General features: G+C 38.2%; 4 protein-coding genes across 4 annotated transcripts; 2 read left to right on the top strand and 2 right to left on the bottom strand.

The window, feature by feature from the left end:
* The first annotated feature begins 552 nt into the window (after positions 1 to 552).
* Positions 553 to 5,352, top strand: LOC101295114 (protein FAR-RED IMPAIRED RESPONSE 1-like). Its single transcript, XM_004293730.1, has 9 exons — positions 553 to 581; positions 1,260 to 3,651; positions 3,752 to 3,808; positions 4,113 to 4,181; positions 4,301 to 4,366; positions 4,480 to 4,548; positions 4,719 to 4,784; positions 4,861 to 4,951; positions 5,113 to 5,352. Exons 2-8 carry the CDS (start codon positions 1,354 to 1,356, stop codon positions 4,939 to 4,941), a joined length of 2,706 nt encoding a protein of 901 aa, XP_004293778.1. The 5' UTR covers positions 553 to 581; positions 1,260 to 1,353; the 3' UTR covers positions 4,942 to 4,951; positions 5,113 to 5,352.
* Positions 5,353 to 5,742: 390 nt separating this feature from the next.
* LOC101295401 (50S ribosomal protein L7/L12-like) lies at positions 5,743 to 7,315 on the bottom strand. The gene is made up of 2 exons (XM_004293731.1): positions 7,211 to 7,315; positions 5,743 to 6,666 (listed from the first exon to the last, which is right to left on the bottom strand). Exon 2 carries the CDS (start codon positions 6,572 to 6,574, stop codon positions 5,933 to 5,935), a length of 642 nt encoding a protein of 213 aa, XP_004293779.1. The 5' UTR covers positions 6,575 to 6,666; positions 7,211 to 7,315; the 3' UTR covers positions 5,743 to 5,932.
* A 116-nt stretch (positions 7,316 to 7,431) lies between these two features.
* LOC101295691 (urease accessory protein UreD-like) lies at positions 7,432 to 10,070 on the top strand. The gene is made up of 8 exons (XM_004293732.1): positions 7,432 to 7,536; positions 7,762 to 7,827; positions 7,923 to 7,997; positions 8,158 to 8,202; positions 8,417 to 8,647; positions 8,949 to 9,031; positions 9,174 to 9,342; positions 9,660 to 10,070. Exons 1-8 carry the CDS (start codon positions 7,435 to 7,437, stop codon positions 9,771 to 9,773), a joined length of 885 nt encoding a protein of 294 aa, XP_004293780.1. The 5' UTR covers positions 7,432 to 7,434; the 3' UTR covers positions 9,774 to 10,070.
* Positions 10,071 to 10,253: 183 nt separating this feature from the next.
* On the bottom strand, positions 10,254 to 16,615 carry LOC101295983 (probable UDP-N-acetylglucosamine pyrophosphorylase-like). The gene is made up of 15 exons (XM_004293733.1): positions 16,209 to 16,615; positions 16,009 to 16,063; positions 15,771 to 15,922; positions 14,450 to 14,489; positions 14,249 to 14,341; positions 13,947 to 14,059; positions 13,747 to 13,821; positions 13,193 to 13,232; positions 13,004 to 13,086; positions 12,610 to 12,687; positions 11,993 to 12,136; positions 11,757 to 11,824; positions 10,926 to 11,040; positions 10,658 to 10,814; positions 10,254 to 10,556 (listed from the first exon to the last, which is right to left on the bottom strand). The coding sequence occupies exons 1-15, from the start codon at positions 16,362 to 16,364 to the stop codon at positions 10,459 to 10,461; spliced, it is 1,467 nt and encodes a 488-aa protein (XP_004293781.1). The 5' UTR covers positions 16,365 to 16,615; the 3' UTR covers positions 10,254 to 10,458.
* Positions 16,616 to 16,623: the final 8 nt, after the last annotated feature.

The raw sequence follows: 16,623 nt of genomic DNA on the forward strand, positions 1-16,623 counted from the left end.
CGGGTCTAAGTTGTCCCTACGTAGGTCATGGAGGGTCAAGGTGGCCCCTTCAGCGACTCTAAACGGGTCTCACAACCCCTTGGCAGGTCAAAGCGGCTCCTTAGCGGCCCTCGGCGGGTTAAGATCACCCCTTAGCTGTCTCGGCAGCCCTTTGGCAGGTTTAGGCTGTCCCTAAGCGGGTCTAAATAGTCCCCACATGGGTCTAGCGGCCCCTAGGTTGGTTAAGACGGCCCTGGGCGGGTCTTGGCTTGGCTGGTCTAGGCTCCTAAACGGGTTTGGCCGGTCATTACGCGGGTCTAAGTGGGTCTTGGAGGCCCCAAGATGGGTCAAGGCAGCCCTAGGCCGGTCTTAGAGGCCCTTTGGTTGGTCTAGGCCGTAGAGTAGTTTGTTGTTAGCGTATAATGATTAATTATTAATTATTTAGTGGGTGCTACGTGGAAAGAAGGGCGAGTTTAGGAAGTTGGAAATGCGAGTACGGCAGTCGCAATGGAAAACCCCCAATCTGCAAAACCTAAAGTTGAGGGCTTTTTCCTACTCGCGGTCCCCAATTGCTTCCTCTTACTCTCTTGATTCCCCTTCATGTAATTACAATTCTCTTCCTTTTATTATTTCTGCAATCTCTTCAATCAATCCTGCTTTTTTTTTTTTTTTTTTTGTTTGAGTGTGTTGATTGTAGTTACTTATGAGCTATACAATTCAGTGATTGTAGTTTTCCTAATTTTCTTAAAAGTTCATAGATATTTTGAATTGTATTGCTTTCCATTCATGCTGCTGTTAAGTTTGAACTCTATATATGAACTGTTTCTGGGTTCACTTTTTTTTCCTGTATGTTGTTTTGGTTTAGTAAAGTATCTGTTTTTAATTAATGTTCAGCTGTAAATATATTTTCATTTTTTTAAATATAGGAACATTCTGTGAAAGCTTTGATTTTGGTTCACCATTTGAGTGAATGTTTCTGGGTATTTCAGTTATTTGCTGTGATGTGCAGGTATTTTGATTTTGATTTCCTGTTTGGGTGTGTGACCGTTTCAATCTTGTGCGTGTTATATGCAATTCTGAAGTGGATAACTTGTGATTCTTAGATTTTCTCTAGTTGCTTTTGTGAAAATCTTGGTGTAATGTGGGGGCATTGTGGAGTATTTGTGTTGACTGTTAACTAGTGTAGTAGCTATTACCTGTCAGTGCTCTTTTGGCATTTCATTCTGTGCGTTTACTTATTTCTGCTTCTTTTAACTTGTGGTATTGTCTTGGTACTGCAGTGAAATATTTCTGCTTCTGGTTTGAGTATAAGTTACCGGGTTCTTGCTAGTACATGCATGAAGCAGTTTCTTTAAGAAAGTTTTGGTTCTTGCTATGGGGATAGATCTTGAACAGCCTTCGGGAGAATTCCACCAGGCAGATAATGGACCTGGTGGGAATAGTCATATGGTAGATGGCAGAGAGGAAAATACTTCTGGAGATAGAGTGATTGTAAGTGTAACTAACGTTCCTGTAAATGATAGGGAGATTGCTGGAAAAAATGGAAGTGTGTCAAATTTCAAAAACAGGGTAGATGCCAGAGATGAAATCAACTTGAATGCTCCGAAAAATATAGAGCTTCATGACGGACTGGAGTTTGAATCAAAGGAAGAAGCTTTTTCCTTCTATAAAGAATATGCCAAGTCTATGGGGTTCGCTGCAGTAATTAAGGCTAGCCGCCGGTCCAGAGCATCTGGAAAATTCATTGATGCAAAATTTGCATGCAGTAGATATGGGACCAAACCGGAAACTAGTCAACCTGAAACTGCAGAACCTGTTTCACATTCCAGAGAGTCAAGTATCTGCCTTAAGAGAAAACGAGGAGGTCGTGCTAGCCAATCTTTGGAAAAAACGGATTGTAAAGCCTGCATGCATGTTAAGAGAAGGCAAGATGGTAGATGGACTGTTTGTACTCTCATTAAAGAGCACAATCATGACATTTTTCCTGATGAAGCCTATTATTTTCGAGGGCACAGGAAGTTAGATATAAGTAGCGGTAATGTTGGTGGTAATGTCGGGGGTAATGTTGATGGCTTAAATGCTATCCGGAGAAGAACAAAGAATCTGTTTGCCAATATGTCCAGACAGTCTGGGGGCTACAAGAAGTCCACTAATCCAAAGGGTGGTGGGAAAAATCAATCACCAAGTGTACATCATTTGTCTCTAGAGGAAGGAGATGCTCAAGTCATGCTTGACCACTTTCTATGTATGCAAGATGAGAATCCTAACTTCTTTTATGCAATTGATCTGAATGAAGAGCAGCGATTGAGAAATGTTTTCTGGGTTGATGCCAAAGGTAGACTTGATTATGAAATTTTTAGTGATGTAGTATTTCTTGATACCACATATATCAAGAATGAATATAAATTGCCATTTGCTCCCTTTATTGGTGTGAACCACCATCTTCAGTTCATTTCGCTTGGATGTGCTTTACTTGCTGATGAGAGTAAATCAACCTATGTCTGGCTTATGCGGGCATGGTTAAAAGCAATGGGCGGACATGCTCCAAGAGTGATACTCACTGACCAGGACAAGTTCTTGAAAGAAGCTGTCGCAGAGGTCTTTCCTGATTCTCGTCATTGTTTTTGTTTGTGGCACATATTGGGTAAGATGCCTGAGAAGCTTGGATATGTTACAAGGCAGCACGATCAATTTATGGAGAATTTTAACGAATGCATTTTCAAGTCTTGGACAATTGAACAGGTTGAAATAAGATGGTTCAAAATGGTTGACAGATTCAATTTAAGAAATGACATATGGTTGCAGTCATTGTTTGAAGATCGTAGACAATGGATACCAGCATTCATGAGAGGCATTTTCTTGGCAGGGATGTCTACAACCCAGCAATCAGAAAGTTTAAACTGTTTCTTTGACAAATACATGCAGAGGAAAACGACATTGAAAGAGTTTCTTGAACAATACAATACAATCCTCTGTGAGAAGTATGAAGAGGAAGCAAAGGCAGATTTTGAAACATGGCATAAACAACCTGCATTGAAATCTCCATCACCTTTTGGGAAACAAATGGCTACCTTGTATACTCATGTAGTATTCAAGAAATTCCAAGTTGAGGTTTTGGGAGTAGTTGCTTGTCATCCAAAGAAAGAAGCTGAAGATGGAGCAATCAAAACTTTTAGAGTTCAAGATTTTGAAGAGGATCACCATTTCATTGTGGAGTGGAATGAACTGACGTCAGATATATCCTGTTTATGCCATTCATTTGAATTCAATGGTTTCCTTTGTAGACATGTGATGATTGTACTGCAAATATCTGGTGTACACAATATTCCATCTCAGTATATATTGAAACGTTGGACAAAAGATGCAAAGAGCAGGCAGACAAGGGGTGTGGGATCGAGTTCGTTTAAGTCTAGAGTTCAACTTTACAATGATCTATGCAGACGAGCCTTTGAATTGGGTGATGAAGGTTCTTTATCGCAGGAAAGTTATAATATTGCATTTGTGGCATTAGAAGAAGCTTTGAGAAATTGTGAGAATATGAATAACTCAATTCAGAGGGTAATACATCCAGTGTCTCCAGAGACTCATGGTTCTCATAGCTTTGAAGGAGTGAACCAAGGTAACAGCACTAACAAGATGAATAAAAAGAATAGTACATCTAAGAAAGGACAGGTTAGTTGAGTTTTCTGGTGGTTACTATGTTTACAATCCTGGTTCTTTTATGATTTCTCTGAATGGTAACTCAGTTAAAATGTCCCCTGAATTCTTTTAGGTACATTCTGAGCCAGAGGTCCTAACCATTGAGATGCAAGAGAGCTGGCAAGGACTGGTTAGTTATGTTATGTTTATATTTACACCTACGAGTTTTAAACACCTACCACAATGTCATACGTACTATGAAAAATGTGTTTCTTGATATGGGTTCCAGACTTGGGGCACTCAAGTTGAAGAACACCAGCCCTTGATTTGTTTTTATGAATGACAAGAGAGCATGCAGGAGATGGTATGTCATAGTTTACTGACAACCAAACTGTTCTGGAAAGGATAAAGCTGTTTCTTATTGACAAAGTTTTTCATTCAGAATTCACGATTTCCTGAAAGTCTTGAGCTAAGTACTTCTATCTTTATCATAGGAACAATTGAGCTCGAGTGCTACCACCCTAGATGGTTATATTGGCCCACAACAACTAGTTCAAGGAATGGTAAGAGATCATTTCATGACAAAACTGAAATTTGGAATTTCTTTTAAGGACCAGTATAACAAAATTTGTCTTGTGCTTACGGAAAAATAATGACTTGTATTCCTTGGATCTTCTTGTAGGGGCCATTAAACACAATTTCCTCAAGGCGTGAAAATTATTATAGCAATCAGCATATGCAGGGGCTGGTAATGCATATGAAATATCTGACCTGTGTGTGGATGTGTTGCTAAACACAACTTTCTGATTGTTGACTGAAACAAAAAGAAACTTCTTAATGAGGTTCTCTTTTCCGTCGCAGGGGCAATTGAACTCAATCACACACATCCAGGATGCTCAATACATAAATCAGCAAAGACTGCATGGAGTGGTACAACACTCTTGTTTCTGTATCAGATTTTGTAGATTTGTTCTTATCAGGTCTTATCATAGACGGGAAGCAGGGATTGCTTTGGAGGGTCAATATCATCTGTTACCGACTTACTGTCAGTCGTGTTGTTTGCATGTGTCTAGTAATGACAGCATATTGCTTGCTTGCAGGGGCAGTTCCATTTCAGACCACAAACTATCCCGAATTTTGTAATTGCAGATGATCCGCAAGATGTGGTACACTAATCCTTACCTAAGTTATAAACTTTTGTCTTTGTATGATTATTTATATGGTCTTTCACTCATGTTCCAGGATCATTCCACTGTGGGACGCACTCAGATTCATGGCTTGGCGTCAAAGCATTTGCAGTCGAAACATCCATCTTGTCAGTAGCAATAGATAGGTACAGTGAGTCATTACGGGCTTCTTTAAAACCAATCTTGATTCCATCATAGGCCACAATTTGATCATGTATGATCCATCACTTCATCGTATGTGGCAAAGAACTGGCAATATTACTGGCATTTTTTACTGCTTAATGAAACAAACAGGTTTTTCCAGCAGGTGGGGAGAAAATAATTTATTGAACTGCAACAATCAATTTGAAGAAATCCACATAGGGAGAGAACGGGACCCTGGTCGTACAATCTGTCATCTTGGTCCGTATGTAGTACATATTGGAAAGCCTCTGAAGCTGAAGGAAATGATCCATTTACCTTTTAGTTGTAGCTGTGTTGTATGTTATCATTGTGTCTGTCCATGTACAATTTTAGATGTAATCCAAAATCCAATTTCTATAGCTGTAATCCAAAAACTGAAATTATATAATCAATAAAGTTTATAATCATGTCCAATCCTAATATCAAGTTTTTAACTATCTTGCACTAGTACGTAACTAACACTGGTATGGCGGTACAACCCTTTTTGGAAGAAAATCTGGCAATTCTTGGCTATAGAAGTGCAACAATCTCAAAATTTATAACTCAACTGCATAGCCCTCCTTAACAACAGGGTTGATTGACTAGCAGTCCTTCAAGATTATAAGCATAATAAGATTAATAATGTCTATATTAAATAGATATTAAAAAGAAAAACATCACCCCCTTCAAAATCTAAACGAGGGGATAAGAATCATGGAAAGAATTCATCCATTTGCGAATCTAGAAACAAAATCGCAGCTTTATCAGAACAGCTCAGATATCAGTACAATAGGAAATCAATCTTGAGCAACTTTCTCAACTTCAAACAATTGGAGAACACCTGAGATGTGTTTCATTTGGATTGATAAAATTCCAGAAAGCTGGTGGCCTGGTGTTTCCCAAGAAACGTTAATTAATCTCACAAAGTTCTCGTAGAGGATTACAAATGGATCAAGTATTTTATATCACTCAAGAACAACTTTCGCTCCAAGAGCTTTCAACTTCTCTACGAGTTGCTCTCCTTCCTCCTTTGACACGCCTGCCTTTAACACCGATGGTGCCTTCTCCACTAAATCCTTTGCTTCCTTGAGGCCTAAATCAGTGAAGCTCCTTACCTCCTTGATCAGTTTTATTTTCGAAGCTGCCTCAAAGGACTCCAACTTCAATTCAAATACAGTCTTTTCTACTTTCTTCTCCTCCTTAGCTGCTGCTGGTCCTTTCATTGCCAATCCTATTGCAGCAGCTCCTGGCTTCATGACTCCCACAGTAGGTGGCATCTTCATTCCCTTTTTCTTCATGATAATCAAACCTAGTTCAGCAACTTCAGCCAGTGTGAGAGATGATATTTCATCTACGAGCCTAAATACACGCTCCGTGGGAGGACTACAATGCTCTGTAGGATCAAACGTTGCTGGATCATAATCAGCCGGGAGTCTCCTCTGATCATACTCCACTTCTTCCTCCTCCTCTTCTTTCCTTGCAGGCTGACTAAAGCTCTGATAAAACCCATTTAAACCACCCGGATTCAGTGTTCCGAGTGCAGAGATAAAGGGTCTTCTGCAAAGCCCATTAGGCAAATGATTCCTTAGTCTCAAGATCAAGCTCATTTCTGCAGGTTTCCACAAGACTTCTGTTCTCTAACAAATAAGAAATCAACAATCCATTTCACCAGTCGCTTCAACAATTATCCAGAGCAAACCTGTCAGATTCAATCTGATAAGGTCCACACGTACGCCTCAAATCCGAAGTACTCTAAGTTGAACACAAGTTCTAACAAAAAATCGTAAATAAATGAACTAACACAAACAAAAAAAGAACTACAACTACCACTCCTCAACTTTCACCTTCATTTCCTAAGGAACTAAATTTGTAAACTCAAACATGGTAAACTGTCTACATTGGGATTCTCTTCAAAATATCCAAATCAAAATCAAATACAAGGGCAATTTGACTCCTGAAATCCCATCATTTTGGGTTTTTCTTCGATACCCTTAATCAAAAGATTGAAACTTTTTCTTCAACTAAGCTTCTGCATCAATAAAGCAATAAACTTTCGAAGTTTGGGTTAAAAATCTCTGATCCCATTATCCCAGATCGCCAAAAACTTAATTTGGCATAGCCACTTCGTCAATTCTAAGCCAAAAAACCCACCATTTCTGATTCACCAGTCCAAATCAAGCATTGTAAATTGCATATATACAACCTACAGATACATATTATATAAAAGAGAAGGAAGCGAGTACCTTAGAGAAAGCTGAGTACGTGTCAAAGCTAGTGAGAGGTGAGATGGGGCAGAACCCTAGAAATCGACCAGACTGCGAGTGAGGGTTTTAGCTTTGTTTTATTTTTCTGTACCGGGTCTAAAATATATATCGGGTTTTAACTCGACCCGGCCCAAGTTGGAGGACACGTGGCTGTAGCTGTATAAACTTGTTTTGGGAAGAGAGGGGTGGAGAGTGGTGGAGAGATGGAAAAACAGGGAAGGTTGGTGGTTGAAAAAGTGGGAGGAAGGTCAACTGTGACAAGGAGCTTCTCAAAGTACCCTCTCAAATTCATTATACCCAGAAAGGTCTCAGCTTTATTACTCACTTTTCCTGTAGTACTGTAGTAGCTAAACTTGATATATGTATTTTGGTACCCTCTTGTAAAGATAGGTATATCATCATTAACTTGGTATAGGATGATCTAAGATAGGTTTCATTAGTAATATGGAGTTGGCTTATTTGGGTAGGTGTAATTTGATCACAGTAATATGAACTGAACCTTTTGGATGTTGACTATGATGATTGTTCAGGTGGGTTCTTCTAAAGCTGATGCTGTTTGGGTTTACACCCTCACCTATGGTGGTGGCATTGTCACTGTATGCAACTATCCACTGCCTCTCTTTTCTGGGTTGTATTGTTATGCAGTAATCTTAAGTAGTTTATTTATGAATTCTTTTGTTGTTGTATTTAGGGGGATTCTATTTCTTGTGAATTCACCATTGGAGATGGTTGCACCACTGTCATAACAACCCAAGCTTCCACCAAGGTTATTTGTTTATATAAGAAATATCTTTGTGTTGGATTTGATATGATTGGTCGACTAGTCTCATTTCCTTTGTTCTGTCGGATGAATGGGGTTTTGAATATTTACTTCATAGAACTGTATTGAATCTGGAGTTCTCAAATAGGTTTATGTTGTTGCGTAGGTATACAAGTCTCTGGGAGCCAAGTGCTCTGAACAAGTCATGGAGGTAACCAATCTGGCCTAAACCAACATATGAAAGCAACCAAATCAACTCTTGATTGGGGGTTTATTAATATAAAGTTAAACAGATCATGTTATGTTTTGGTCTTTTGGATTAGTAGTGCTAATTGCATGAATCATGGAAATCAAAACGTTGATTGAATTTGAAAGTTCCAATTGATTTCAAGTGACAGCAGCTTTTTTTTTTTTCCATGCAGTAGGCAAGAGTTGGGAGCAATGCTCTTTTGGCTGTAATTCCAGATCCTGTGACATGTTTTTCCACAGCAAGATACTCCCAGAAACAAATCTTTAGGGTTGCCTCTGACTCAAGTTTGGTCCTTGTTGATTGGATTACCAGTGGGCGTCATGAAAGTGGAGAAAAATGGGATTTTGATCTTTATAAGAGTGCAAACCACATCTTTATAGGAGATGAGCCTTTGTTTCTCGACATGGTAATCTTTTTCTTGTAATTAGTTATTCATTTGTTGCATTTAAAAGAGGCTACTAGTTAGTTCTTACATATAACTCCTGAATATGTCAATCAACATTCCATAATGCTTGCCATTTCATTTGACTCATCCCTATCCCTTTCTTTGTCTTTTCAAGTACACAAGTGGTCAGACTCCTTATTTCTTTTATCTGAATAATGTTTCCTATTCATGCTTGCACAAATTTTTATGGATATCAGCTTGGATGTAGAACTTTTGCTTTCTTCCTTTCCTCTTCACAGCTAGTTCAATGTTTCTACGACAGGTGCACCTGGAGAATGGAAGTATTTCTTCAATTGCAGAACGCATGCAGGATTATCAAGTCAATGCTATGGTTGTCCTGTTGGGGTTAGTAGCTTCAGTATGTATATATACACTATGAACCCACTTTGCCATCATTCTAATTCTATGTACTGTTTTAGAGATGGATGAAACTCATGAAAGTTATTAATAGATCCAAATGGTACACCTTTTGGTTGCTTTATTATAGGCCAAAGATCAAGCACATTAAAGACTTAGTTCAAGAGAATGTGAAAAGGATGATGGCTGAGCAATTACACAATCATTCCACTGCTTCAGGTCGCCAACAGAAAATAAATTCTGATTATCGCCTCACCAAACCAAGCTTTATTGCTTCTTCAAGTATTTTTGGCCCTAAGGTATAGATAATAATGCTGCAATGAGTAATGGCTTGCCATATTTTCCTAATAAGATTGGCAGGGCCTCTTATTTAAGTAATTTGCTTTGCTAGTAGTGAAATTATCATTAAATCATCAAGGTCTGACTATCAAATCCAGTAACGACCTCAATAGCATAGGCAATCACTGAATATTCAAAAAGATCTTAATGCAATTTCTGTTGTCTGGTTCTGTTAACCTTGTCTGTTTTGTTTGAAGATCCAGTTGCATGTTTCTTTTCAGTTAGTGTAGTATTGACAGGCATCTGATCTAATGCAAATCATATGTGATGTGTACAGGGAATAGGGGTTGTTGTTCGTATAGCTGCCACAACAACCGAATCAGTTTACAAGTTCCTGCAGCATCAATTGGCCGGCATGGAGCCACTGCTTGGTGTATCACCATATCACTAAACCTGCATATGCAGAATGTTTTGTCTCGTGAAAGGAATCCCATAGGCTGTGATTTTGTTGTGACCATGAACTGATTCTATGACCCTTAAACTAGTTTTTTTTTTATATTTGGCTCTTTCACTTGTTTCCCCCACCTACGATCAACCTTACTATCACCAGAAAATTGCTTAGCTGCATGGAAGTTGGAAATCTAATTATTTCATAGCAAATGTTCTGTGATATGCCTGTATTATCCGGAAACGGATGTGACTGTGATCTGAGTAGGAAGTACACAAGGAAAAATAATGTTCTGTAGTGAATTGCACTTGATGTAATTAGATAAATGAGTAGCTGAATTCTTTTGGTCAGCTGAGTTCATCTGTGGTAAAATTTCACCATTTAATACAGTTGATATGATCCAGAAAACTTCCAACTTGTCTCAGAAGAAATTTATAGTGTGAACCGTTCTATAATGACTACGACCTGGCATGAAGGACATGGCAACCAAATAATAAAATGCAAAACATATATTGATAACAAGAACCAACACCAAAACATCCCAAGACTGTCATTTTATACAACACAAATACCCCCTAATCTATCTCAACACATCAAAGAGATAGACGGACCTAACTCACCCACTCTAAGACGTTTCATGTAAACAAAGGAGCCGCACAAATTAAGAACAAAACAATCTTTGTAACTCTTAGAATGTAATCTCACAAGGGGCATGGAACGTTCTTCCACGGCAAATAGCTTCTAGGTTTTCTCCGGCATAAGAACAAAGAGGTGACACCTCCACACCTGGTTTCAAGATCGATTGTGTCAAAATACTAACAATTGCACCATGGCCGGAGAAAAAATGAAAATGCTATATGTTCAAAAGCAATAATGAATAAAATTACCAGTTGCGTATAAAGGCACCGAATGTGTTAAGAATCCACCAGCAGCAACTACCCAACGAGTGTGAAGTCGAAGAACAAGAAGCCTAGCACTGTCTGGAGTGTCAAAATTTGACCCGTTTGCATTTTTTACTGGTGCAAACTCTTCTTCACGCAACACCTGAAATTTTGCAAACAAAGGCAGCTCTTAGTAAGACAGTTGACTAAAGTGTACTTGGGTAACTTAAGAGTACTTGGGCTTTGAGTTACAAAGAGGGTGAAATTGAATCACCTCATAAAGTGCAGTTGATGGTGCATATGGAAACGCATCAAAAATAAACTGCTCTAGTTTTAATCCCACTGTCTGTCCATGGATAGAAGGAATCTTCTTCTCGGCAAGATGGTAACTGCATTCAGAAGAACATGTTTACAAAAGCATCCTTATAATAGCTAAGACTATGAATGAGGAACTCAAAATGCAGGGTGGCAATGATGTAGAGACCAAAAAAACAAAGTCATTTGATATCTGCTACTTCGCATTAATATTTCTTTAGTGCATAACCCCAAAGGCTAATGAATGCCCCAGACAAATGGCTTTTAAAAGCTAGCTGAGGATCCCTCTCCTTCTATTACTTAGCGAACATGGAACCTCAACATACAAAGTACAGAGTAATAACAATTTGACAATAACAACAGCAACAAGTTGACGTCACCTTTGTCATTTCTAACACTCTAGATATGATAAAATGTTGGTTTGAAAATTTTTTTGTTTTGTAGGAGAAATTAAAAAGATGATAGTGCTTAGACAAGAAAGCTAACAATCTACGGCTTTGTTGCGCAGATATGATACAAGGTACATATATACAATGATAGACAAAGTATTTTGTAAAGATCAGACATAAAGAAATAGAAGAAATACATACACAGTTGAATTCATTTCTTCATTCCTTTTGTTATTGATGTTTGTTTTATTTATAACATGAACCCTTGACATTTAAAAATAAAACTCTGATCTTCCTTTATATCAAAACAGTACTAGATGTTTTTATACTTCCCTTACACTGTGGATTAAGAAGCGACACAAAACCGAGAGAGAGAGAGAGAGAGAGAGAGAGATACTAACATGCTATCTTTCTCAAGGCCATTCGCTACTTGGTTTAGAAAATCGAGAGTGAACATGTGCAAGCACACCTGGAAAAACATGTGACAAAGAGTTGCTGACACATCAATCAAAAAGTACACAACTATCATTGTGGAATTGAAAATCTTAAGGAACATGCCAAGTCAAAATGAACAACAGAAACAGCGGTATTCATGCAGCTAAACATTAATTCACTAAAGGGTAATGAAAGGCATTACATTACTCCAACAGAAACGAAGACGTCCCGTTTGTTGATTGATTGCAGAAGTCAGAGACGGATCCATCTCACTGTATTCCACCACAGTAAGGGGTCCACCTTTTCCTCGTCGTACAAACACACCAACCTTTTCTTGGGGATAAGCCTGTCATAAAAAAATCCAAGTAACTCGATACATAATACATCTAAAATCCAATACGTGTGCAACAGTACAAATTTTAGAACTCATATGTGTATCAACCATTTGTAGTCGTAAATGGATATATGCTGAGATGGATATGGGGCCAAAAGTATACTTAGGGAATATCTCCATTATTTCTGAATTTATTAAGATATCCATATAAGTAAAAAATGTTTTTTTATTGATGGTTCACAGGATATACCCAGACTAGTGGGTATGAGCCAACAAAAAATATACTGATAAAGCCTTAAGAATTCCATATTAGTGTGTGCAATAATAAACAGATGGGGAAGAGAAAATACAACACTAAAAATTCTTATAAGGAAAATTTTGATTCAAATGGATTGAACAAGGAAGTGGAAGCTTTAATGCAATCCACTTCAATTGCTTTCTCAAACTCTAAAATGCTATAAAATTTCATGAAGGATACTAGTTACCTTACGAACAACTTTTGCAGCGGATGCAACACCTTTATCAATGAAATAGCCCAAGAAAGTTGGATCAGCTACACGAACCTGCTTTCAAGAACCTCATAAATATACTTTTAATATATGAAAGAACTTTCAAGTCTTCAATAAATGAAAGCATTCCACTCCCCCTTGGTCAAATTGTTAAAAGCAAAGAGTGTATTATCTCTTTCAATTTAGTGCATATAAAACAAAATTATTCGTTTTGTTTACCCACCCTTAGTGTGAATCATGAATGTGCAGGTGAAATTTACCATGGGACAGAGAAGAGAAAACGAATGTGGAAGAGAAAGTATTTCTTATCCGAAGGGTTCTTTTATTTTGTCCAGAAAGCCCACTTTATGCAGAAAGGAAGAAAGCTCACCAGTGCATTGTCAACTCCATAGCAATCCACATATTTAATTCCTCTTGTAGCCATATCTTCTAATAACCTCGAAGACTTTAAAGCTGATCAACACAGGGCTCCAATTAACTAATGAATATTTATCCGCAGTAAAACAAAATATAAGAAATTAATCTCATACATGTTCAACTAAATATTATAGAAAAGTACCTGAATATACTCCTCCATTCCCATCTGGAGCCTTAGCTACCTGGCTTAATAAGTAAATTGATGTTAATCACATCTTTTTTTTGGAGTGAGAGATCATAATCTCAATGGGCAAAACTAAAAAGAGTATGATATAATATAGTCTATACAAGAAAATGTGGAAGGTGAAAACAAGAGAGGAATTGAAGTATTGTGATAATTGTCAATAAAAGTTAGTGAAGTTGTATACAGGAAATGCCACTTGACAGATCCCTGGGCATAAATTCGCTCCAACATCTAAGAGCCGCAGAGTAATTCTATCATACTTCCAGGGGATGACCACCAAAAGGAAAACAATGGGATTCAGAATTAAGTGAGCTTATGAAGGAGTTCCAAAATGAATCTGAAGAACCACTTTACCAAACCCTACCTAAGATGCTTTTTTCATAAGTTGTAGTTTGAGAACTAGAGTGTTCAAGTGGCAATTATTCAATTTTTAATCCATATCTAAGTTAGCAATCTACTTATAATCTATAAACACTGAGCATAAAGAGTTCCAGTACAAATAAAAATCATACTCTGTAAGGAGATTCCATGATATATCTACCATCCCCTGAAACACAAGGTATGGTGCCTTGCTGAAAAAAGGTAACCTGCATCAAGAAGTGTGACCTCAAAAGGTAAGCAAAACCCCTTTACCTTCAGAAGATGAAAAATGACAGAAGAACAAAAGAACTATTGGCAAGAGTAAAGGAAACAGGCTCTGAAATCTTCTTACCTGATCAGCTTCAAGACCAAAGTACTTATGACTTTCAAAAAATCTTCTTGTGGCTTCATCAGTAAAGGGACTGGTCATAATATACCAATGTATTTGCGGTGGTGTGGTAGAACCTGAATAATATAGTAATTAGTACCTTATATTACTCAACAGTTTGCAATGAATGACAAAAGTCTAACTCAGCTGTTAGTAGCCTTATCGTTTAAAAGACCTGGCTCAAATTTTAGCTTCACCAAGACGAAGGATTTTGTGGCACTGTTTATGGACTGAAAAGATAGGTAAAGAAAAGAGATAAACCCTACCATCATTTGTAGACTGAGCAGCTAGTCTCTGAACACATAAAATCCGCTCAGCTTGAAGTTGAAAGAGTGACTTTCCAGATGGAAGCCCAATATCTAACAATCAAGCACAAAAAGAAATATAAGATAATCATTTCACATAAAATTCAGTAGAAAAGTATGATGGTCTGAACCACGTGGGGAAGGAAAAGAAGTACTACTCACTGAAACATCCCTTTGGGTCTGAACTTCCAAGTCGAGTTCCCTGCACAAATCAGCCAAACACACACTTGAATAAGTGAGGTATGCAGAAAATGTGCAGAAGAAAACATGCCAGAAGAAGCACAATAATTTTATTTTTCTTTGACTATCTTGCTTGCCCAACTTAAGGAATAAGAAATTAAAAAAAAAAAAATAGGAGGGTCACTAGAGGGTCACTAGGGGAAGGTTTGCTTGCCAAATCATGGCTATAAACCTTTTACACTAGAGTGAACTATCTCAGCAATCCTACTAAAGTTTTCAAACAAACAATGTGAAATTTTCAACATTAAGAAAGATAGGTATTACTGCTATCTGATTCAGTTTCTCAAACATTCAAAGCTCTAAAATCTAAGAAAACTTGGTTTCTTGCAGTGAATAAGAAAGGTATGGTCCCGAAATATGATATGTTTGATCATTTCATTCACAAAGAAAATTGGTATTAGCTTGCATTACCAGAATGTATTATTATTATGAAGCTTGAATATTTTAACGTCACTATTAGCTGTGCACAAACTGAAACATACAGTTATTTGAGTCATGAAGCTGGCAAGATGCTCCTTGACATGATCTTCATAGGCATTAAGATCTTTGTCAAAAGTATTGGGCTAGATAAGGACTCTAAACAGCTCACATATACTGATACTCAACTAGGTAGGGTTCTTGCATTATGAAGTTTGCTACCAGGGAACAATCCACAGTACACAGACCATTATAATTTTGAAAACATACCCCCCACCACCCTCTTGCCTAAGAAAGATAAAATTTAAAGAAAGTCTTGGAATCCTATAAAGCAACTTTGTTGTAAATAATCATTACTCAAGGGATAAACCATGTTCTAAGCTTTTTCTATCACCAAGACTAAGTGCTATCCACAAATGTCCCAAATGCACATCAAGAAAAGACCATCATACCAACCAGAGAGAGAGGGAGAAAAAAAAAAAAATTATTGGTACAAACATTCATAATTCAATAAAGCGACATCATACCAAAATAATAGTTAGGGGGTGGCTGATTAAGTCCATTATACACTCAAAAAGTTTGATCCTTCATTCATAATGAACATGTCTCATATCCATCGAGTTGTCTTTATGTGCACATAACCCCGAAAAGCGACATCATACCACAAAAGTTAGTGTTTGATGAGAGAGAGAAAGACACATTATTAATCCAATAGTTCTCTTTTAGTGCAGTGATAAAGTATAACATTATGTAAAAGCAACGAGTAAAGCCACATTAAGCACCAAATCCAGAAAGTTAAAAGCTTAATTAAAAAAATATCTCTTACCTGTCCACCGGACAAGAGCAACACGCCTAATTTTCCGTCGTGAATTGCTTTCAATCCCATCTTCCACCACCTCTCTCGGTCTTCAAGACTCCGCTGCTCCACGCTCGACACACTGCTCTCCGGCACCGGCTCAATCGCCGCCGTCGGTAGCCCTGCGCAATCCAATCCAAACCAAATCAAAATCCATCACAATTACACTTACATTATCACAATGTGTGCTAACAATAATATAACTAACCGTGAGATCGAAGCGAGCACCGAATGATCCGATCGATTCTCGAAAGATCCAGGCTCTGTTGCACAACACAAACACAAATTGCATCAATTTCACGGAATCAACCACAATGCATTTGAAAAAAAAAATTAAAAATAAAAATCTGAATCCCTGCATGCTCTGTTTGTAAGAAGCAAGGAGAGAGATCTAGGGGTGGAAATGACCTCGATGTCCTTGACGAGAAGCTGACGCTCGTCGGAGGAGAGCTCGTCCCAGTGGGCGAAGGCGTCTTCTTGGCCGTAATCCTTGAGGCGTTCCAGCAAGGCCTGGGGCGGCGGAGGAGGTGGCGTCTGCGACACGTCGTTTACAGGCTCCCTCATTTTGTTTTTCTTCTCTCTCTAGAAATTTCGAATCTTTCTCTCACTAGAAAACTGAGTAGATCTCTCTCGCGAAGAGTGTGAGCTTATAGTGAGAGAGAGCGAGCAAAGAATCCACAGAGGACAGCTAACAGTAGCAGTGGCGAGGAAGACAAGAATCAATCAGTAACCACCTACTGGGTGTGAGATGACGGTAATGCCCCTGACCCGGTTTGGGGATCCGGGAAGTGCGGGTCGGGGTCGGTCTATTTGTGGGGTGTGG

The sequence above is a fragment of the Fragaria vesca genome, linkage group LG3, assembly GCF_000184155.1.
Source record: "Fragaria vesca subsp. vesca linkage group LG3, FraVesHawaii_1.0, whole genome shotgun sequence".
NCBI lineage: Eukaryota > Viridiplantae > Streptophyta > Magnoliopsida > Rosales > Rosaceae > Fragaria > Fragaria vesca.